This window comes from Littorina saxatilis, linkage group LG6 (genome assembly GCF_037325665.1).
Source record: "Littorina saxatilis isolate snail1 linkage group LG6, US_GU_Lsax_2.0, whole genome shotgun sequence".
Classification (NCBI taxonomy): Eukaryota; Metazoa; Mollusca; class Gastropoda; order Littorinimorpha; family Littorinidae; genus Littorina; species Littorina saxatilis.
In genome coordinates this window covers 54,270,255-54,293,984 of record NC_090250.1, presented here as the reverse complement: position 1 = coordinate 54,293,984, position 23,730 = coordinate 54,270,255, and the positions used below count along the sequence as shown (strand labels likewise).

The following is a 23,730-nucleotide window of genomic DNA, read 5'->3' as shown; positions in this document are numbered from 1 at the left end:
AAAACGAGACAAAACACATTTGTCCAATAAAAAACGGAAGGAAAACCATCACATTTCCGACGGTCGTTCAGCCAAGAAACGCCAAGGAAAAAAAAATCCGTCGCAGTCCATGCAGGCTACATCGTTTTCTGAGAACAGAAACAAAACAAGTGAGGAACATTTCAGACTTCGTCGTTCACCAGGAAAAGCAAAAAACGCTCCAGAGACAAAGAGGACCAATCCCCAAGGAGAAAAGACGTGAGTTCGCGTGAAGAAGTCGCCGTCTTGGAAGTCTGGTTATCCAAGGCGGGTGTTGCTTGGGCCAAACGGACAAATTGGTCTAAATGCGCCGTATTAACGCTGCGACACATTAAGCCTCCAGGACCCAAGAGTCGCAAAAGGGGAGGTTATAAAACTTTGATGTCGTCTTTTCGCCCTCCGTAGCCATATAACACGTGACACATCAAAGGGAGGTGGCCAGCAGGCTTTATTACATTTGCTGGCTTCTAGCGGTTGACAGGGCTAGGGGGTGGGGGGTGGTTGTTTCGTGTTGATGGCCTGGCTTCTAGCTCGTGGACAGGGGTGGGGGAGGGGGGGTGGGGTTGTGTGTGTGTGTGTGGGGGGGGGGTGTTGTTGTTGCGTGTTAATGGTCTTGCCCCAATGCTGTGTTTTTATTGGCGCTTGACTCCTGTCGTTTTTGAGGCGTGTTACTGTCACGTCTTTTTTTCCACGCTTATCTTTGCCTCCCTCTCTTTTTGCTGCGGATGTAAGACGCCATGAGCGAATGGGCAAGTTACTCTGGAGGTGCTAATGTCCATTGCGAAGTACGAGCAGTCAACGAGGTCAGGATCAAGCGTGCTGTCCTTTCCTCGACTCAAAGTGTTTGTCCTCGTGCTTATTGGATTATTTCTTTTCGCCCTAAGACGCTGAACACATTACGTGCTTATCGTGTTCATTGCTCTCTGGTAAGACGTGGTGTTATTCTCTAAGCGTTAATGTTTGATTATCCTACATCTTTCAGTTATGCAGTATTTATGGTAGGAGTCATTGTTTATCAACCACCTATGGGCTGCGGTTCTCAGTGTCCCTCTTTACCTTTGTTTTGTTAAGAAGGAACACTATCACACCTATGTCGTGAAGTTGACCTGCTATTGCTGGTACAGCTGTGACAGGGGAGGCTACCGCTCCTTTCACAGAAGACCCTGTAACCGAGTTGTTGGCCTTTAAAAGTCAACACCAGTGGATTGTAGAATTCTGTTTGTGATGGGGTCTGGTGGTTTCCGATTGTCTCTATGTTCATGGAAACCTTCGGGTTTGCATAACAGTTTTTATAGGGCTAAGAAATTAGCCCTAACATTTTCAATCCTGTTTGATTGCACTTCGCTTCCCGAGGTGATCGTAGTGTTTCGGCACACGGATCACAACTGGCGCTTGCGAGCAGGGATGGGATTCGGCATGATATGTTCAGGTAATGGCATAATATGACCACTGAACATTTTCGTGCTGTTCCCATTCTGCGAACTTGGGATGGACAGTGGTCCCCCGGTTCGGAACTTCGGGACGAAGTTCATTTCAAACGGGGGCGATTGTGACAGGGGAGGCTACCGCTCCTTTCACAGCAGACTCTGCACCCGAGTTGTTGGCCTTTAAAAGTCAACACCAGTGGATTGTAGAATTCTGTTTGTGATGGGGTCTGGTGGTTTCCGATTGTCTGTATGTTCATGGAAACCTTCGGGTTTGCATAACAGTTTTTATAGGGCTAAGAAATTAGCCCTAACATTTTCAATCCTGTTTGATTGCACTTCGCTTCCCGAGGTGATCGTAGTGTTTCGGCACACGGTTACACAGCATACATTCAGCCAATGAAAAACGTCGACAAAGAAAAGCTAATTCCTTAAGCCCAGATTACTATCTTTTCTCTAGTCGTTTTTATTTGTATATCCCACACAATATTCCGAGCGTTATATTTGCTCGTACGTATAACATCTGATTTCTTTTAATGTCATATTTTGCGTTTAGACTTCATGTGTGCATACATTCGAGATTATATCACGTTTGACATTCTTATCCCGACTTGGATGGAAAAAAGACCGAACGGGAATATGTAGATACCGTAGATATGTAAAATCTTCATATGTAGTATATTTCGTTTGCACTCTAATCAGGTATCCACGGTGTGTCTCTTTGCGCTGCGCTGCGGCAATTCCCCCTCCCTCCACCCACCCCCTCCTAAAACAAGTTCTTAAAACTGAGTTCACTTGTCCTTTCGTCAGTGACCCCTGCAGGCCAACCTTTCTTTTTGGTCTGCATCAATTTTGCTCAAGTGTTTAATTCTGCGATGTCACGGAAGATCAATCATGTACCCCTAAAAAGCCGAAGCACGAAAAACCAAGTTCACAGATTACTTTCACACAAAAACCCTTTGTTTATTCCTCGAGAAAGTTATTTTATGCTGTTCGGAACTGTTAATTTCAAGCGAAAAGCAGCATCATACATTATTTTGGGAATAGTTGGTACTTCATTTTCTGGACTTAATCTGTTATACTCTATGCATATTGATTTTGGATAACACGTTTTTGCATGCTGTGAGGTCCATTTCCTTTGACCTAGTTACAGACAAAGCCATTTGACATTTGCAACAAAGGCTAGAGCGGCCTCAGAAGCTTTAAATAAAAACGTTGACCTTATATCGTAAAAATAAAGTCGCCCAACAAGCTATACACTGGATATATACCTCATATATTCTGATACACTGCAATCAGCTATTGCGATGTTGGATTAGGTGCACGAAGACATACTGACTTTTTATTCAACGTTTATCTCCATGAAAAACAATCCCCAGTAAAGAAGTAGGTCAAAAGGCCAGAAGCTCAAGATGGAAGCCGTAGACATTGCTGTTCCTGCCGGTACCCAATACTATTATGGCGTTCACACAGACACACACATGCACGCACGCAGACACACACACAGACGGGGACAGACACTCACATAGAAGACACACACACACACACACACACAAACACACACACACACACACACACACACACACACATACACACATACATCCCCCCACACACACCCATGACAAACATTGTCGTTAAGTCTCACATATACACAAATGTGATATTTTGACGGACTTTCAAATCACCACATTCACTTAGCTGCAGACACATAAATGGCAGTTTCGGATTTATATCGCACGCAAAATCACTCTTAGTCCGGTCTGCCGCATCGGAATAATAAGAGTTCAACGTTTTACTTTCTACACAGACATAATGGATATAAATCGGCATGGTCACAGGCTTCATGTTTTGGAAACAAATGGTACTTTGCGACAATTACCGTGCCTAAAGCTTCGCGAGGGAAACACACACACACACACACACACACACACACACACACACACACACACACACACACACACACACACACACACACAACCCTGCGCGAGCGCACAGACAGACAGACAGACAGACAGACACACACACACACATACACACATACATACATGTACACACATACACGCACACCGACCCCCCCCCCCCACACACACACACATACACACTCAGACACACAAAGACATCATGATTATTCCATAAAAAAAACACCTCTGTCTCCGACCCCCCCTCCCCCCACACACACACTCCCGGTAGCACATCACGCAAACAGAGGCATGTGCAACACGAAATCACAATTTCTTTTATCCTGACATCTCGAAAAAGACCAAACAAAATCCAGGTAGCTTCCGTAGCGCGAGACGATAAAAGCTTGGCGACAGAAAGGCTTTCACCAAACACTAAAAACATGAGAATATTTCAGCCATTTTTCAAGAATATGTTCAGATTTCTGACGTATTTTTATGCTCCCCTTGGTACTCAACTCATAAATAGCAAAGGGAATGAAAGATACATCTCTGTATGGAACAAGAGCTCCTTCCGCTGGAAACATACCTCAAAACGACGACCTTTTTGCTTTCCATGCAAGGCGGCAATGTTTTCATTTTCATTTTTCATTTTCATTACTTTATTGTCCCATCGCTGGGAAATTCGGGTCGCTTCCTCCCAGTGGAAAGCTAGCAGCAACGGAGTCGCGCTACCCAGGTGTCTGCGTGTTTAGGTGTATTCAGCCACCTGCACTTATGGCAGAATGACCAAGGTCTTTTACGTGCCATTGTGATGACACGGGGGTGGGACATGGCTTCCGTCTCTGGGTCTGCACATAAAGTTGACCGGTGTCCGTCCCGGCCCGAATTCGAACCTGCGACCTTTCGATCACAAGTCCAGTGCTCTACCAACTGAGCTACCTGCTGAATAAATGTCGCAGATTTGAAAAGACCACGTGTCACTTATGAATGCATTACAGCAACCAATCCCTGGTGTGCTAAGTAGCAATATCTTGATGAATTAATGTCGCAGATTTGCAAAGACCCCATGTCAGTTATGAAATTATTGTAGCGACCAATGGCAGTGTGGGTTCTTTGCATTTGGTATTGTTCTTTGGGAATTCCCTAAAGAACATTTGGACAGATGTGTGCGTGTATTCGTGTTTTCCAAGGCCGGAGACATTTGCTGTGACTATATATTATATGTCACATGTGTGTATACGTGGAGGATATTCTCGTGCAATGTCTAAACCTGAAAGTTACTGCGCTAATCTAAAAGACGACCTTCAGGGGAAGGGACACAGCGTGACTTACTAACTGGGTAGCTCTGCTTCATGGTAGCGGCTACGAACATCAAACTTTATACAGTTGCAAAGGGGATCAGGAGGTGAAGAAACAAGTGAATAGCTTCCTGTGTTCACTGTCTTGCTAGATTGAGTAAGATTGAAAACGTAGCTTTTGTTGAAAACCGAATTAGATAGACTACTAACGGTCCAAAATCAAGAATAAAACACACACACACACACACACACACACACACACACACACACACACACACACACACACACACACACACACACACACACACACACACACACACACACGAAAAGTTAAATTTACGGAACGTTATATTATAGAAACTTCGACCTATTGGTAAATAAAGGGAACAAACAAGATACACAACACGAACACAGTGATCACATGCGAATGACATATCTCTGAGTGAACGTTCTGTCTTGTAAAATGGATGGAGCAGAATCTTCATTTTACTTTCAGTCAAGTTTTGACTAAATGTTTAACATAGACTGGGAACCGAGACGTGATGGTGTTTGTGTGTGTGTGTGTGTAGAACGATTATGAGAACACTACAGAACCGATCTTTATAAAACTTGACATGAGAGTTTCTGGGTATGAGATCCCCAGATGTTTTGTATAGATACATATCTTTAATGACGTCATATCCAGCTTTCAGTGAAAGTTGAGGCCGCACTGTGAAGCCCTCATTTTTCAACCAAATTTATTGACATTTTGGTCAAGCAATCTTCGACGACGTCTGGACTATGGGATTGTATTTCAGCTTGGAAGCTTGACATTTAATTAATTAGTTTGCTCATTAAAATGGTTATTAAAATCGATTTTTTTTAGAAACAGATTAACAAAATGATTGCATATTGTATTCTTCATTTTCTCCTGAATTCAAAAATATATAGATATGTCATGTTTACTCTTAAAATGTGCGCAGAATGAAAACAAAACCAGGTTCAGTAAGTACTACGGTCGCATGCTTCGCGGAGACGAGCGTGACCCGCCTCGGTCTTCGGTTATGGTTAGCCGAGACTATCTGAAGGTAGTCTCGGTGATGACTGGCTTCTGGGATTAATCTTTCAAGTTTGAAAACGACTGACTAAATGTTTTTATATCGCTTCACGCGACTTGTTTCATTTTTGTTTAAATTGCTTCAGCTTTCTTGCGAAGGCCTTGATGCGTGTTTCATGGGTCATTTCAGATCCATCGGTGATCACAATCCATCACATTATTTCTCGCTTGGCAAAAAGCTCAGCATGATAATAAGAAGCAATTTTTATCCTCGAATTCTGTTGTAGTATTGCTAGCGGAATGAAGTTGTGCATGAGAACCTAAAGCAAACGGGTAACCAGCCGTAATAAAATGCGGGGAAAGTAATTCAATTGTTTGGATCGTACAAATGGCTTTCACCGGTTCATCTACCCCGCTTTCCGATCACACCAGTTCTTCGTCAATTTGTAAAGAACAGCCATGGGAAGAAAAAAACCCAGTGCTTTGTGTTCTAAACTCTAATCTTATTTTTGAAAAGTTTTGCTACGAAATTCTAAACAATTTAATGGGTTTGACATCTTTCATTCAAACTATCAAGTAACTAAATGTTGTTAAAGAAAGTTACAAACAAATCTTTTTCTTTTTAAGCAGATAACCTCCAATTTCCTTAAAAAAACAAAACCACGTTTTATGGGAAGACTACAGTCGAGGACAAAGACTCGAGCGGTTTTCGTTCAAAATGGTACGGCTGTACAAGCAATTTGTTTCCCCTTTGTAATTTCAATCCCGGGCAGACTGCTCTTCTGCTCTGGAAGCGCTCGCTCCATCTGGTTTCTAAACATAGGGTTTTGTGGCGTGATCAATAACCATCACTGTCGAGAGGGACCCGACGAGATTCCTGCTCAAAGCGACACTCAACACCCATCGGAACATCAAGCGAGAAAGTTAAATCGTTTCATGGCTCTGCTAGACAAAATGTTTAATTTTGAATGTGGGCGGATGAATGGCAACTAATGTAAGTTTAGAAGTGAGTAAGTCAGAGAGAGATAGATAGAAAAAAAAAGAGAGAGAGAGAGAGAGAGAGAGAGAGAGAGAGAGAGAGAGAGAGAGAGAGAGAGAGAGAGAGAGATTGTGTGTTGTTGTGTGTGTGTTTGCATGCGTTTGTGTGTGTGTGTGTGTTCTTGTTTTTAAATCAAAACCCTCTATATGCACACCCCCCCTCATAAAAATGTGTTTGAAGAATTCTTACTGCTCGTAAAGAGTTGAACCCAATACATCGGCTTTCAGTTGCATGTTCTAATGAGCCCTTAAACTTGCGGTATGAGATCGAGGGCTTGTCAACTTTCTTTTCAAAGTTGTTTTCGTATCGAAAGACTTGTGGTAGTGTTTGACATTCAAGTCGCAAAACGGATGCTGTCCTCTCTGTGTACAGTAAATACAAAAATCAAAGAAAAAAGATGGGAGTTAGTGGACCCGTCTCAAAATGTCAAAACAGTCATTATAAACTCCAGCATGATCTTCCACTCTGCAACCGCGTGATTTTTGCCATTTCAAAATACGAGCACAGAAAAAGTGTTCTCAAGAAGCACGTTTTTAGGTCGGAAAGTTCAATCTTATTCTAAGAAATGAGAAAAACGAAAGAAACAAGCTTTTTGTGAGAAAGGGATAAGAAAAGGGAGGAGGAGGGGGGGGAGGGGGGGAGGGGGGGGGGAGGGGGGGTGCGGGTAAGAAAATCGCATGAGAAATGGGACAAAAGATAAGAAAAAGATGCATTACTGCCCGAAGCATCATGGACAAGAAAAGCTCAGCATCACGCTAGCTAGTGGGAAAGTAATGTGCGTGACTCGGTGAAAGCGAACGCAAATCAAACAGAATCGCTCCTGTCATCAGGAATAGAAACAACCCAAGCATCAGCCCGCACCATTACGTCTTATCACGAAATCACTTTTTGTTCTTTTTGACAAATCTTCTCGTTGTTGTTCTTCCTTGTGCATAGCAGAAAGCATTGACAAGCCGCAGGGACCAATAGCAACTATACCATGCATACAGGGAGCCGCACAGTATTGGTGGTGTTTTTATCATTCCCAAAGGGGGAGCCCTTTTGAGCCATTCTCCAGTGTAGTTGGGTGTAAGCAGCTCCGGGGAGGGGGAGACTACTGGTGGTGATCGGTAGGGAACTTCCGTCACCAATGACCACCCCCTCTCAGGAACACGGTTACACCTTCCGTTACCAGTGACCCCCCCTCCCCCCTACATCCTCCTTCCCTTAATACTGTTACAGCTTCCGTTACCAGTGACACCCCCCCCCCACATCCCCCTTCCCGTAATACTGTTACAGCTTCCGTTACCAGTGACACCCCCCCCACATCCCCCTTCCCGTAATACTGTTACAGCTTCTGTTACCAGTGACACCCCCTCCCCACATCCCCCTTCCCGTAATACTGTTACAGCTTCCGTTACCAGTGACCCCCCCCCTACATCTCCCTTCCCGTAATACTGTTACAGCTTCCGTTACCAGTGATCCCCCCCCCCCGTACAGCCCCCTTACTGTAATACCGTTACGGCTTCTACATCCCCCTTTCCGTAATACTGTTACAGCTTCCGTTACCAGTGACCCCCCCCTACATCCCCCTTCCCGTAATACTCTTACAGCTTCCGTTACCAGTGACACCCCCCCCCCCTACATCCCCCTTCCCGTAATACTGTTACAGCTTCCGTTACCAGTGACACCCCCCCCCCTACATTCCCCTTCCCGTAATACTCTTACAGCTTCCGTTACCAGTGACACCCCCCCTACATCCCCCTTCCCGTAATACTGTTACAGCTTCCGTTACCATTGACACCCCCCCACCCCTACATCCTTCTTCCTGTAATACTGTTACAGCTTCCGTTACCAGTGACACCCCCCCCCCCACCCCTACATCCCCCCTTCCTGTAATACTGTTACAGCTTCCGTTACCAGTGACACCCCCCCACCCCTACATCCCCCCTTCCTGTAATACTGTTACAGCTTCCGTTACCATTGACACCCCCTCCCCACCCCTACATCCCCCCTTCCTGTAATACTGTTACAGCTTCCGTTACCATTGACACTTCCTGTAATACTGTTACAGCTTCCGTTACCAGTGACACCCCCCCACCCCTACATCCCCCCTTCCTGTAATACTGTTACAGCTTCCGTTACCATTGACACCCCCCCCACCCCTACATCCCCCCTTCCTGCAATACTGTTACAGCTTCCGTTACCAGTGACACCCCCCCCCCCCACCCCTACATCCCCCCTTCCTGTAATACTGTTACAGCTTCCGTTACCATTGACACCCCCCCCCACCCCTACATCCCCCCTTCCTGTAAAACTGTTACAGCTTCCGTTACCATTGACACCCACCCCACCCCTACATCCCCCCTTCCTGTAATACTGTTACAGCTTCCGTTACCATTGACACCCCCCCCACCCCTACATCCCCCCTTCCTGTAATACTGTTACAGCTTCCGTTACCATTGACACCCCCCCCACCCCTACATCCCCCCTTCCTGTAATACTGTTACAGCTTCCGTTACCATTGACACCCCCCCCACCCCTACATCCCCCCTTCCTGTAATACTCTTACAGCTTCCGTTACCAGTGACACCTCCCCTACATCCCCCTTCCCGTAATACTGTTACACCTTCCGTTACCAGTGACACCCCCCCCCCCCACCCCTACACCCCCCCCCTTCCCGTAATACTGTTACACCTTCCGTTACCAGTGACAAAGAAGATGAAGAGTCATTTTCCCTTGAATTCTTGTCATAAGCCCCCCCCCCCCCCCCCCCCCCCCCCCGCCAATGGCTTTGGGGGGATCTGATTCGCCGCAACATAAAAGCCAGATGAGAGAGATAAGGATGACGTGGGACGGAGGGGGAGGGGCGGGGGGGAGGGGGGCAGATGCCCCTGGTCATGTATATAAATATTGGGGGCCTGGTAGTTCAGTTGGTTTGTGGCTTGGTTTTGTGTTTTTATGTCCCTTCAACCGATACGGCTATGCGGGGCCGATGCAAACTTCAGTTGGTCCAGAACTGGACGTGTTGGTAGGTTTCGAATCCCGACCCAGATGGACACTGGTCAGTTGTATGCGCTGAATCAGAGACGGTATTAATGTTCCACCCGTGTGTCACTACATAACAACGCAGACGGTTGATTACACGGACGCACAAACACACCTTCGTAGCGCCACTCTTATTGCTGCTAGCTTTCCAGCGGGATGAAGGGACCCAGATGTTCCAGCGATGGTATGATAAATGGAAAATAGACATAACTGCCGTGAAACGACGGATAAGTGACGAAGTCCATTCTGTCCAAAGTAACCTGACACCTGAGGGGACGGGGCGGGTGCGGGAAGGGGTAGGGTGGGGGTGGGGTGTGGGGTGTGGGGGGTGTGGCGTTTGCTTTATTAACCTTCAATAAAATGACCACCATCCAACGCGTGGGTATTTTGGGTAGCGATCGCTAGGGAATTTCCGTTACAAGGGACAAACAAGTAAAGATTCATTTCCGCTGAATTCTAGCCACAAGTCCATTCTTCCTGTCGACTGTGGCTTCCAGAGTTAACATTATTATGGGATAATTAACGACTCGCCATGAAAAGAAAACAAGCTAAGCTAGATGGGGATGAAGGGCGGGGGCGGGGGCGGGGGAGGTACTTAAGGGGAAGCAGATGGCGTTGGAGGTGTGTTTCACAACAATTGAGAGAGGGCAATGCAAAGTAAGTTCTACACTGAAAAGAAACACAACACTGGAAGAATGTGAACCTACGAATACCAGTGTTTTAATAAAATCACAACATAGCTGTAATGTTCGATTTGAAGCTAGAATACATTTTCGTTATCATTCAACAACGTGTTTTTGCTTTTTGTCCGCAATATCGGGTGACAACAACTGTTTACAATTTACAAGAGACTAGAAAGCGTGCAGAAAAAAACACTACATATTACCAAGCACCATACATCAAAGGAGGTTTTCATGGGAACATGGTCAAGGTAGCCGGGTGTGACCAACTCGGTTGGAACTACTGAAAGCGATCGGCAGGAAGCTTCCGTTGCCAGTGACAAATAGGGAAAGATTAATTTCCGTTGAGTTATTGTCACGAGTCCCGCCAGCCCCCCCCCTCCCCCTCCTCCTCCTGAGAACACTACTAAAGGTTCAAGTCTGACTTGCAATTAAAAGACAAGTTAAACAGCTTGGACATTACATGGGGGTAGGGGGGGGGGGGCCATGGGAGTGTTGTGTTCGTGTGTGTGTGTGTGTGTGTGTGTGTGTGTGTGTGTGTGTGTGTGTGGGTGTGTGTGTGTGTGTGTGTGTGCGAGAGAGAAAGAGAGATTGAGAGAGAGAGAGAGAGAGAGAGGAAGAGAGAGAGAGAGAGAGAGAGAGAGAGAGAGAGAGAGAGAGAGAGAGAGAGAGAGAGAGAGAGAGAGAGAGAGCGTACATGACATTGCAAGAGTAAATATCTTACATTAAAAGACGGCAAAGGTATAAGGGTTCCCTGTAAATTAACAAATAAGAGTGCTTTAATAGAATCACAACATTAGTGTGACGTTTTATTTAACATAATCTTGTTTGCTTGTCTCTACAACCCTTGCGACAGAACTGTGCTACAAAGCATTGAAAGACTACCAAACCCTGTGGAGTAGAATAACATATTTTCACAGAGCATCAAAGATAAAAGTTACGTTCGAAGTAAATGGGTGTCACCAACCCCGCGGGGTTCATTTACAGCGATCGGTAGGGAACTTCCGTTACCAGTCACAAAACGGGGGAAGATCCATTTCCGTTGAAATGCTGTCAGACGTCCCCTCCCTCTGCGCCCAAAGTTTCGAAAGTCAGTTAATGTTAGCAATGGACCATGCATTCAACTCACAAAGATGTAAAAGCAACGCCCCCTATTCGACCAAAGCAAGCAGCAATTTCAACCATGCATTCAACTCACAAAGATGTAAAAGCAACGCCCCCTATTCGACCAAAGCAAGCAGCAATTTCAAACATGCAGTCAACTCACAAAGATGCAACAGCAGCGCCCCCTATTTGACCAAAGCAAGCAACACTATGTTAACCATCCACTCAATCCACAAAGATGTAACAGCAGCGCCATCTATACGAGTAAAGCTATCAGCATTTTATCAACTATGCATTTAACTCACAAAGATGTAATAGCAGCGCCATCTATACGAGCAAATCAAGCAGTTTGTCAACCATGCACTCAACTCTCAAAGATGTTATAGTAGCGCCCCCTGTTCTAGCATAGCAAGGAGCGTGTTGTCAACCATGCACTCAATTCGCACTTGAACCCACAAAGCGCCCCCTATTTGAGCAAGGCTATCAGCACTTTATCAACCATGCATTCAACTCACAAAGATGTAAAAGCAACGCTCCCTATTCGAGCAAAGCTATCAGCACTGTATCAACCATACATTCAACTCACAAAGATGTAAGAGCAACGCTCCCTATTCGAGCAAAGCTATCAGCACTGTATCAACCATACATTCAACTCACAAAGATGTAAGAGCAACGCTCCCTATTCGAGCAAAGCAAGCAGCAATTTCAACCTTGCAGTCAACTCACAAAGATGTAACAGCAGCGCCCCCTATTTGACCAAAGCAAGCAGCACTTTGCAAAACTTGCACTCAACTCGCACTTGAACCCACAGAGATGAAACAGCAGCGCCCCCTGGGCCCAATCTTAGAGGCAGCTGGAGGGCATGTCTCTGACAATGATTATGATGACCGGGAAAGCACACAGCGTTAGCCATGCTGCTGCCTGTCACGTGAAGAGTGCTTGGCTGAAATTAGCTGTTGTTCGGTCTCTTGGTGGGTGTCGTCTGTGGTTTGTCGTATTCTTCGAAGTAGTTTGGCTTGTTTGGTTACTCCTACTGTTTGTACTGAAAAAGTATTACTGTTGCTTGCTTGTGTGTGTGTGTGTGTGTGTGTGTGTGTGTGTGTGTGTGTGTGTGTTTGTGTGAGTGTGTGTGTCTGTGTCCGTGTGTGTGTCCGTGTGTGTGTCCGTGTGTGTGTGTGTGTGTCCGTGTGTGTGTGCGTGTGTGTGCGTGTGTGTGTGTGTACGCGTGCGCGTGTGTGTGTGTGTGTGTGTGTGTGTGTACGTGCGTGCATTTGGCATATCTGACATTTTGTGTCTCTTCATGTGTGTTGATCTTTCTGGTGTTCAATGTTGGCTTCGCGGGGTTTCGCTTCATTTGACTGTTCGTTGGTCTACATGTCTCCTTGCCTTTTTGCGTCTCCTTGACCCAGCGACATCCACGTTTGCATGACAGTACGTGCGCAACAGGTTGCATCTTAAAATGACAAAAGGAGACTGGAATTTCTGAAAAAATCATAACAATCCAGCAAAATCTTTAAACAAAATGACAAAAATACCCAACCAGACGTAAAAGACGCAACACCTACACATGTCCGACTCGACACACTTGCTTCTTAGCGTTTCAAACTGTGTTACACTTTGAGTTTGAAAGGTGAATCCCCCCCCCCCCCCCCCTTATATCGTCTGAGAGAAAAACAACAACAAGACGCTTTAGCACCCATCCAAAGGATTGAAATATTCTCATCGGCACTTTCATGGCATCAAAGCTCTTGTAGTCTGAGGTCAGTATCATGCTGAACAGCGTGCCAACTTCTCAATCAATCAATCAATCAATGAGTCTTATATCGCGCATATTCCGTGGGTACAGTTCTAGGCGCTCTGCAGTGATGCCGTGTGAGATGAAATTTTTATACGGCCAGTAGATTGCAGCCATTTCGGCGCATATTTACCTTTCACGGCCTATTATTCCAAGTCACACGGGTATAGGTAGACAATTATTAACTGTGCCTGAGCAATTTTGCAAGGAAAGACCCTTTTGTCAATCGTGGGATCTTTAACGTGCACACCCAATGTAGTGTACACGGGGGGAGGTTCGGACACCGAAGAGAGTCTGCACACAAAGTTGACTCTGTGAAATAAATTTCCGCCGAACCTGGGATCGAACTCACGCTGACAGCGGCCAACTGAATACAAATCCAGCGCGCTACCAACTGAGCTATATCCCCGCCCATTCTACACTGATGTTACAGTGGATATTTTAATAAAAGTGATTCAGGAACACTGAGCATTATTTTTGTTATGTTACAACTTATGTTATCATGAATATATTTTCTTATATTCTACAATGAGTCATGTTGTAATGTCTGTAAAGTGCTCCTTTGACAAATATGGACATGTTCTCATGACCAAGTCACAGTCATATTAAGTTAAGACTTGTGTTACAAAAAACGAGCAAAAAAAAAAGAAAAAGAAAAAAATACGCGTCACAGATAACGAAATGACATACAGTTAATCGATAATAGACACATGCCAAACAGGCATTAGTTGCATGCATCGTCCTGCAAAATGCCTCTCAACGCGATATCACTTGTATGCATCATCCTACAAAACGCCTCTCAAAGCCCAATCACTTTTACGAAATTGCACCCCCGGATCATGCTCGTTAACGTGATTATGGCTGACATTTTCCATTTCCCAACTCACAATCTATAACGCTACGCTAAAAATCTTGACAACGATCAAGAGGAAACAAAATGCCAACAAATCAATACTCATACACAAAATTCCCGGGTAAGTTTTCGTTAAGGCAAAAATATCACGGAAGAGAAAAAATAGAACGAAGAAGAAAATCTCACACGATCTCGCACACTGCGACGAGAGCACAATTTCCAATCAGCGTGTGATTTTCCATCAAGGGCGGAGAACTATTAAGCCAAGACTCCCGCTGGCACAAGCGACGCTTGATTGAACAAGGAGCTGAGGCCGTCAAAAATGAACATTTGGCTGACACTTTTCCGCCCCATTGAACAGAGTAATGACGAGCATACAGCCATATTGTTTGCATAGAGAGAAAAGTGCTCTTTCCCTGACGTTGCAGAACCAGCGGGCAGAAAATGACGGTCACTGATGAGTTGAAAAATGGGGATGACGGCCATGTTGTCGTGGTGATTTTTGTAGGCTATGGCCGTCTATGGAGATATCTTTTTTTTCTACGAGTTTTTACCCGTGTCATGGAATGAGAAGCTTAATCAAGATTGTATTGCATTTTGTTTTGTGAATTAAACGCTTGCAAAATATCCCCTTCTAGTTTTTGAGCAGTAATTGTTAATTGTTTAATATATCATATGTGTTACTTAAAAAAGGTATAAAATTGGTACTTTGCCTTGTTCATAATCATATTTCGGTGAGAAATTGGCGCAATAAAAGCAGCTCTTCAAATCCAACACATGACATAGCAAATCCGTGCAGCTACCTACAAAGGCACAGTCATAAACTCCGTGCAGCTACCTACAAAGGCACAGTCATAAACTCCGTGCAGCTACCTACAAAGGCACAGTCATAAACTCCGTGCAGCTACCTACAAAGGCACAGTCATAAACTCCGTGCAGCTATCTACAAAGGCACAGTCATAAACTCCGTGCAGCTACCTACAAAGGCACAGTCATAAACTCCGTCTGACAAAACTAAGTCTTCATTTACATTCAACCAACAAAAAAACACAAAAAAACAAACAGATTCAAAAGAACCACTGAGAACGTGTGATATGTTTTAAGTATTGATTTGCAACTATTACACACCCGTGAAACAAATTCATTTCTTGAAATTTCAAAGTACATGTACACATTTAAATTGCTGAGACGAAATAAGGCGTAGACACCATAAATCAGGATGAAAAAGGAACATTCGTAACATTGAAGGCAAAACCAATGTAGAGTCCAAAAGAACGCAACAGACACACAAATATAAAGATTATCGGTTAGACGTTTCTTAAAGTTCGTAGTTTGAAAGGAAAATCTGATATAATAAAAAAAAAAAATAAATACCCAAAAATAAACAAATAAACATAAATTCTATTTAGAAAAAGAAAGAAACCAAAAGCAGCGTAAAGTGAGATAGCAGCCCGCACAGACGCACAGCGCCAACCCATTTGGAATCCTTAACGGTGGCAGTGTTTATGGCCACTAATTCCTGTCCATCAGCCATAAAAGCTGGACAGTGGCTGTCCCCACGGGACAAGGACAACGCTAGCCTTGAACCAGTCACTGCGAGAAAGCGAGCTTCTCCTGGGAGTCGCTACAGCAGCGTGAGGTAAATCCAGGATATATATATGTGACACTGCGCGAGACAAACGGATGTAATGGAATATGTTGATATTATGTGTATTTAGAGGCATACTCCTTCTCGTGTTCGGCTTGTCGTCTCAGATCAGGTCTGGGTGTATTGGATTAGACCATCTATCTACTTAGTCAAATACCAACAATTAACACGCTGGTGCTCTCTGTTGATTGTTGATGAGTTTATTTCGTCACAGCCATTAGTGGATTGTTCATAACACCATTCTTCAGACAGTTCCAACTGTGCACACAACAGTTACAGAGAGCACAATAACGCTCAGTTATGGCGTGTGTGTGTGTGTGTGTGTGTGTGTGTGTGTGTGTGTGTGTGTGTGTGCATTCTGCTTTCCACACGATTGGCGACCTAAGGCCTATTTAGGTGGCCATCCACATGTGGATGGCAACTTAACTGGTGGATTGTGTCCTATCACAGTGGATGGTTCCTTCACTCCAGATCTGGATTGCTACCTTATTTGTGGATTGTTACCCACAATGGAATGTAACCTAAAGAATATTGTGGATTGTTACTCGCATTTGTGGAAATGTTACTTGCACTTGTGGAAATGTTACTAATGTTTTAGTGGGTTTTTTTTCTATTGAGAACAGAAAGTGTAAAGTAAAAGCTCCTGCTGAATTTATTTTCAAAACTTTACCAGAAATTGAGTAGACCTATCAAGCCCCCAAACCAAACGTTCGATGTAAGGACCAATGACACTGACAGATCCTCTATTTTTTTTAATTTTATATAAAGACAAGGGGCTGGGTGGCCGAGTGGTAACGCACTTGCGCGGAAGCGAGAGGTTGCGAGTTCGACTCTGGGTCAGGGCGTTAGCAATTTTCTCCTGTTCAAGTGTTAGTCTTTCGGATGAGACGAAAAACCGAGGTCCCTTCGTGTACACTACATTGGGGTGTGCACGTTAAAGATCCCACGATTGACAAAAGGGTCTTTCCTGGCAAAATTGTATAGGCATAGATAAAAATATCCACCAAAATACCCGTGTGACTTGGAATAATAGGCCGTGAAAAGTAGGATATGCGCCGAAATGGCTGCGATCTGCTGGCCGATGTGAATGCGTGATGTATTGTGTAAAAAAATTCCATCTCACACGGCATAAATAAATCCATGCGCCTTGAATATGTGCGCAATATAAATTGCATAAAAAAAATTAATTAAAAAAAATAAAAACATAAATCCCTGCGCTTAGAACTGTACCCACGGAATACGCGCGATATAAGCCTCATATTGATTGATTGATTGATTGAAAAATGAACAAAATAAATACGGAAACACCCCACAAGACTAAACCACAGAAACTCATAAGTAAAAATGCTTTTGATCGTCAAACAGCGTGCTATGACATGTGTTTAAAAAATAAGTTTCGTCTAGAGCTCGTACTGAGTCTTACTGTGGTATGGCACTCAGTGTCAGTGCCAGTAGGTGTGTGTCAGTGTCATTAGTCACTGTTTGTGTGTGTGTGTGTGCTTCGTTTGTTTGTTTGTTTGTTTGTTTTTAATGGTTGTTATTGTGGTGTTTTTCGTTTTTGTTGTCAAAATTAATCAGTTCATTTCAATGTCATATGATATGTTTTGTAAACTGACAATGAACCGCTAAATATGATTTCAAAGCATCAAATTCATTATTTAAAAAAAAAATTAAATATTTACCAATAAATTTGTTTAAGTGAAGAGTTCAAAGGTGTCTGCTGCCAAATTGTTCGCACAATTGCAGATTAACTGGAAATTATACGAGTGCATGGGAAGAAATATTTTCCAACATGATACCGGGCAGAACTGAAACCGTCACAGTCATCATTTTGCACAAGACAAGTCAGTCTCCGTCAAGCCCCAAGATATATCAAATCGGCAGACAAGGTTTAATGACCGAACAAATTGTAACTTCTAACCGACTTGGTCTTCGGGTCACAGCGGAGGACGACAATAGCTTAATGGTTTCATTTGTGCTGAATTACAGCTTTTTACTTTTTTACTTTAAAAAAACCCGTTTTTTCAAATTTGTTTCTAAAATCATAATTAAATATTTTCCGGGCCATTCACGTCTATGTTTAATATTGCAACTGTCGGTAAAACCGTACTCTATGGATATTGTGTGCAGTTGGTATGAGGTCAAAGACTACAGACGAAAAAAAAACAGAAAAAACTGACATAAATATTGCTCAACTGTCGGCCAGCAGTTTTACTGCCCGGTATTGTAATAGATAAGTGCATTGCGTAAACATGACATTTGAAGAAAAAAATTCACCCTAACCCTAACCCTAACCCTAACCCTAATCCATGACAACGGCTACCTAGAGACGTAAAATATTTTCACAGTAAAAAAAACAAACGCACATCATCAAAAAAGATGATTGATATTTAATCTAAAATAGACTAGAATAAGTGTAAAAACAACATGGGTGGAAGTTGGTGGCCATTCAACTTGTTTTTGTAAAACATGAAATCGTGGTAGTAAAGTTGGTTGGATTTGGTTGCGTATGAAAACGACCAGTGGCATTATAGGAACAAATTGATTCCCATCACAAAAAAAGTCAATGGAGATCACTTCATCATAGTTATCTCTAAACGTCCAAGGCATAATGGTTGGGTGAAAATGAAACATAAAAAAGTTGTTTCAGTATTTCTTAGGCAACCGTCCAGACTCACTACCACCGATTTTAGAGACAAAGAAAAATATCTTCAAAAATGCACTTTTTACGTGTTTTGGCAGAAATCTTTTTTGGGGATCTTAGAAAAGGTTCTAAAGAATGTTTTGACAAAGAAGCTTTCATCAATGTTTTACCGAAGAGTAGTTACAACAATTTTTCCAACGAATTTCATTCTTGCTTTTTTTAAGTGCAAGGCCAGAATACGACTGTATACCCGGAGAGAAGGTTTTTAATTACCACCAAAATTCCGTGGTAATGAAACCAAATCTTTAAATTGGCAATATTCCTGACTTCTGACAAACATTTTGCGACCCATTTGCCCATCTTTTCTTTTTGTTAATTGGCCAAATCGATTGATTAAAGTTTGAATTTTAGGTAACCAAATTTGGAATAGTAGTGCTGTCGAGTGAGTTCACTAAAATTTGATGAGTCTGGGTTTTTGTCACCCATATGACTGTAGAAAACAGAGCATTTCTCCAAAAAACTGTTTTGATTAATAATCTTAGGTGGGTGGTTATGCCCCTTTTCTTAGGTAGCAAAATCCAAGAAATAGGTATGTGTGTGTGTGTGTGTGTGTGTGTGTGTGTGTGTGTGTGTACCCCCGTTTCCACAGGTTTGGTTGCCTAAATCACCATAACGCAACCATCCACACGTGGATGGCAACCTAAACTCTGGATGGCAACCATAAATGTGTGGATGGTCGCTTCATTTAACACCGTTAAATTGACTTTTTTGACGGAAAGAATGTCATAACAATGTTCAAAAAGACATTCTTTCCGTCCTCTATAGGCGACGAAATAGGTCAAATTTTGTGCATTTTTTAGTGCAAAATTCTTCGATGCCGGAGCGAGTACTGCACCCAGTGCTGTTGTAGTGCAAGTGCACTAGAAAGGCACTGCACCCAGTGCCGCCTCTTAGGTAACCATCCACACTTTAGGTGCGTGTGTGTGTGCGTGTATGTGTGTGTGTGAGTAGATTATTATATGGCCAGACCCATAGTAAAAGGTTTTGCTAGGTTTGGCCTTAGTATGACAGAGGAAACATCTTGCCGATAAATAAATAATGACGCCATTCTGCCAGCGATAAATCCCAGACAACACGGAGTTAATGTCTGCGTATTGGTTTGGGAGTTCTTTATCTATTTATGTTGTTAATTATGAGAAGAAGAAGAAGAAGAAGAAGAAGAAGAAGAAGAAGAAGAAGAAGAAGAAGAAGAAGAAGAAAAAGAAGAAGAAGAAGAAGAAGAAGAACAAGAAGAACAAGAAGAAGAAGAAAAAGAAGAAGAAGAAGAAGAAGATAGAAAATGAGGTGAAGGGGATGGGGGTACGGAAGAAGAAAAGAGAAGGCGAAGATGAGTCGGCGCTCGGAAAAGTGGACCATATTTACACAGAAAAACGATTGATCCCACATACGTGCGAGAGACCATATACTCACACAATTTTACACACACACGTACAACCCCATTGTTTGTGTGTTTGTGTGTTTGTGTGTTTGTTTGTTTGTTTGTTTGTTTGTTTGCTTAACGCCCAGCCGACCACGAAGGGCCATACCAGGGCGGTGCTGCTTTGACATATAACGTGCACCACACACAAGACAGAAGTCGCAGCACAGGCTTCATGTCTCACCCAGTCACATTATTCTGACACCGGACCAACCAGTCTTAGCACTAACCCCATAATGCCAGACGCCAGGCGGAGCAGCCACTAGATTGCCAATTTTAAAGTCTTAGGTATGACCCGGCCGGGGTTCGAACCCACGACCTCCCGATCACGGGGCGGACGCCTTACCACTAGGCCAACCGTGCCGGTGTACAACCCCTTTTAAACGCCCAAGAACAACACAAGATGGAAGATGATGATGAGGAGGAGGGTGATAGAATAAGCAGCAACGATAAGAAAGCAAGCAAACAAACAAACAAACAAACAAACAAACAAACCCACAAGAATCAGGTGGTAGAAGAGGACAGAACCTCATAATACAACAACAACACATAAACAACAACACCTCTACCACCAACAACAAAAACCACGTAACACTATCAGCACCAACAGCAACCACAACATAACAACGCACATCACGTACAGCCAGAACTCAACACAGCGTTACATGACAAGCCGTGACAAAAACCAGCGTGAAGACCAGGGTACTCACCCACGGGGACGTGCTGGGTGGAGGTATCTGTCACTCCCACCCAGTCCATCAGCACCAACACCAGCACCCCTGTCCGCCACATGATGGCTATCTCTCTCCCTCACAATCACTCCTGAGAAGATGGCAAAGTATAGAACCACCTGATGTGAGTTGTCTTGGCCCACTGCTGTAACTGGACGACTGCGTTGATCACTGCACTGCAGCCTGGAATTCTTTGAGAAGAGAAGTCCCGGCTTTATCTCACTCCTGCGAAGATAGCAACGTATAAAACCACTCGTTGCAAGGCGTCTGGGCCCTATGCTGCCACGGCAAGATCAGTTTGGGTCACTGCACTGAAACCTGGATTTCGTTGACAAGAGAAGTCCCGGCTAGCTCTCACACCTTCGAAGATTGCAAACCAGACAGAACCACTCGTTGTGAGGCGTCTTGGCCCACTGGTGTCACGGGGCGATTGCTTTGGGTCACTGCACTGAAACTAGGAATTATTTAGGAAGAGCTCTCACTCCTGCGAAGATTGCAAAGCACAACAACACTCGGTATGAGGTGACTGATATTACAACTAACACAGAACGACTGATATCGGTCACTGCACTGCAACGTCCAGCACTTTGAGAAGAGAAGTATTGGGTGGTGGGTGCTGCTATTCCAAGACAAGACATACACCGGACAGCTCAGCAGAACTTCCACTTTGACTTGAATGGACGAGACGATTCGTTTACGTCATTGCGCTGCGACTTAGAGTGGTGTTGAAAGGGAGGCCATCCAAGCTGGGTGTCGCTGTGTACTAGTAATGGTGAGATGTGACTAAATCACTTTATATTATTGTCATCACTCAAGTCCGAACATATAGTTTCTCCTTTGTGTTAACTGCACATTAAGCCAATCTCAGCGCAAAGTCTTAGCAGCACAGTGACGACGATGTAGAGAAGTTGCATCAATGCTCTAACAAAAAGTTGAACGAATGTATATCACCCTTTTCGCTACGACAGACCTGATTCTTCCTTGGTGAAAAATAAATGTCTCTTTGATGGTCTCTTTCTCCTCACAGCACCAACTATTCACTTCTGTGTTTTTAAAATTAAAACGGAATAGAAACTACACATAAACCATTGATGGAACTGTACAGAAGAAGCAATGCTTTCTTCAACACCACCGGCTGTTTTTCGAGGCTGACAGAACACGCAGTCTTCAAACAGCAGAGAGACGAAGTTCTGAGAAAGAAAGCACGATTCGCCTAGCTCGCGTCTATGTCAGACAAGTTTGACTGAAATCTTGCGTGATCAGATACTCCTCTTGAGCGCGCCGCGTGTTTCATTAAATGTCAAAGACGTCATGGGAGACTCAGGGTTCAGTAAGGGAGAGCTGAAGTCGTTCATCAACATTCTAATGCAAATCCTGTCACTTCTTGTGCGAGATTCAACAAATGACGCCAGCCGAAATTCCTTCGCGATTTAAATCCAGTCACATAGCTGCAGACGAAGTTAATGAGGTTAGGTTCCAGCGTCCTCTTATTTTGAGCATGTTTTGGCACTTAGACGCCGTCTGCAAGAAAGAGAAAAATAACAATGTTCAAAAAATGATGAAAGAGGCGAGGAAGCCTACAATCCAATTGCAGAAACTCAGTTTTGTTATCACATTAAATGCTGGTGAGCGAGTTAAAGCGAGACACTAAATGGCGAGGTTGACATGCAGTTATGAAGGGCACGGCTTTTCCGCTTGTCTTCATAGTTTGTTTTTGCTATCGTTTTATGCTTCCCTTTTTTTCTTCTTCTTTTCTGTCTTTTGTGTTTCGCTTTCCTTTCTTGCTTTGTGTCCTATGTTGGCTGCGTCTTCCAGGAGAAGCAGACACAAAGGCCACACAACCATGTCTTGGCGAAAGTAGCGCCGTCTGTCGCCTGATTGCTCTGTAAAGGTCACATGTGGTAACGCTTCGAATTAAAAAGCACTGACAGCAAATGGCTCCTTGCACGAGCTAAACAAAATGGAACCAAACACCACAACCAATCAATATGGCTTTCACTGCTGTGGACGCTTACAGCACAAGCAGATGACTATATACGTTACATCAACATTTTGCCCTGAAAACGTTACGCAGGAAAGCAGGCACCACTACCAAGCAAGCGTGATTTGGTTGGCCAATGAAACGAAGACGTTTGATGTCTGAGCCATTACTATAAATAGTCTGCATGAGCCATTAACTACGAATAGTCTACATGAGCAACCGACCATCCGCACCAATGTTTGATGGAGGTTTAATTAAAACAACTTATTCTTGGTTTCCACATGCTCTGAAACTTAAAGTTGAAACGGGCGTCTTGGACTTTATTAAATCACGGCATTCTTTCAACACAAGTGTTACGTTCGTCAGAACAAATGTCTGTCAAGACATGCTGCAATGGTGCGTACTTTGAGGTCGACTTATTTGACTGTACAAAACGTTCAGAAATTATCATAATTATGTTCTCCTATTTCACTGGCTCACACTTAATACAGTTTGTTTGTATCTGAGAGATTTAGAGGGCATCAAAGCACGTAGTTATCTGATGAAATTAACGTCGCAGATAATATCGAACTCGACATTTAAAACATTTCTTGAGAAGCTATCCCATATAAATATGATTTATCCAAATGTGAAACTTTAACATGCAAGGCATCACAATTAACTAAAATGTCTTGGGTAAAGATAAATATACCTTGCATAATCAGAGACAATATTTTTCATTTTGTCAAATGTGTCACATTATCAACCTACAGAAAAAATAGCTCTTCGCTTTGTTACTGTCTGCTTGTCTTCTATGTTGTCGTTGGAAGACTGAAATCAGTAAGATCGCATTGAATTCTGCGCATCTTGTACACTCATCTTCATTACACCAAGGCCCTTTTAAGTATAATAACTCAAATATTCTTAAAGATAAATTCAAATTCTCAGTAAATTGTCTCATTGGCACTTACATTTAAATACGATCTGTACAAACACAACACCTTCAATGTGCAAATCAATTGTTGTCATGCAAATTAAGCTTCATCTCATTTAAATAACCAGGAAATATCACTCTTATTGTTAAACATGTATGCG

General features: G+C 43.5%; 1 protein-coding gene across 1 annotated transcript in view; it reads right to left on the bottom strand.

Moving 5' to 3' along the window:
• The window catches only part of LOC138968051 (glutamate receptor 2-like), a 101,348-nt gene extending 79,167 nt beyond the window's left edge, over positions 1-22,181 (bottom strand). Inside the window, exon 1 of the mRNA XM_070340614.1 lies at positions 20,655-22,181. Coding sequence (XP_070196715.1) covers positions 20,655-20,736 — 82 coding nt within the window. The 5' untranslated portion in view covers positions 20,737-22,181. The remainder of the gene's footprint in view (positions 1-20,654) is intronic.
• Positions 22,182-23,730: the final 1,549 nt, after the last annotated feature.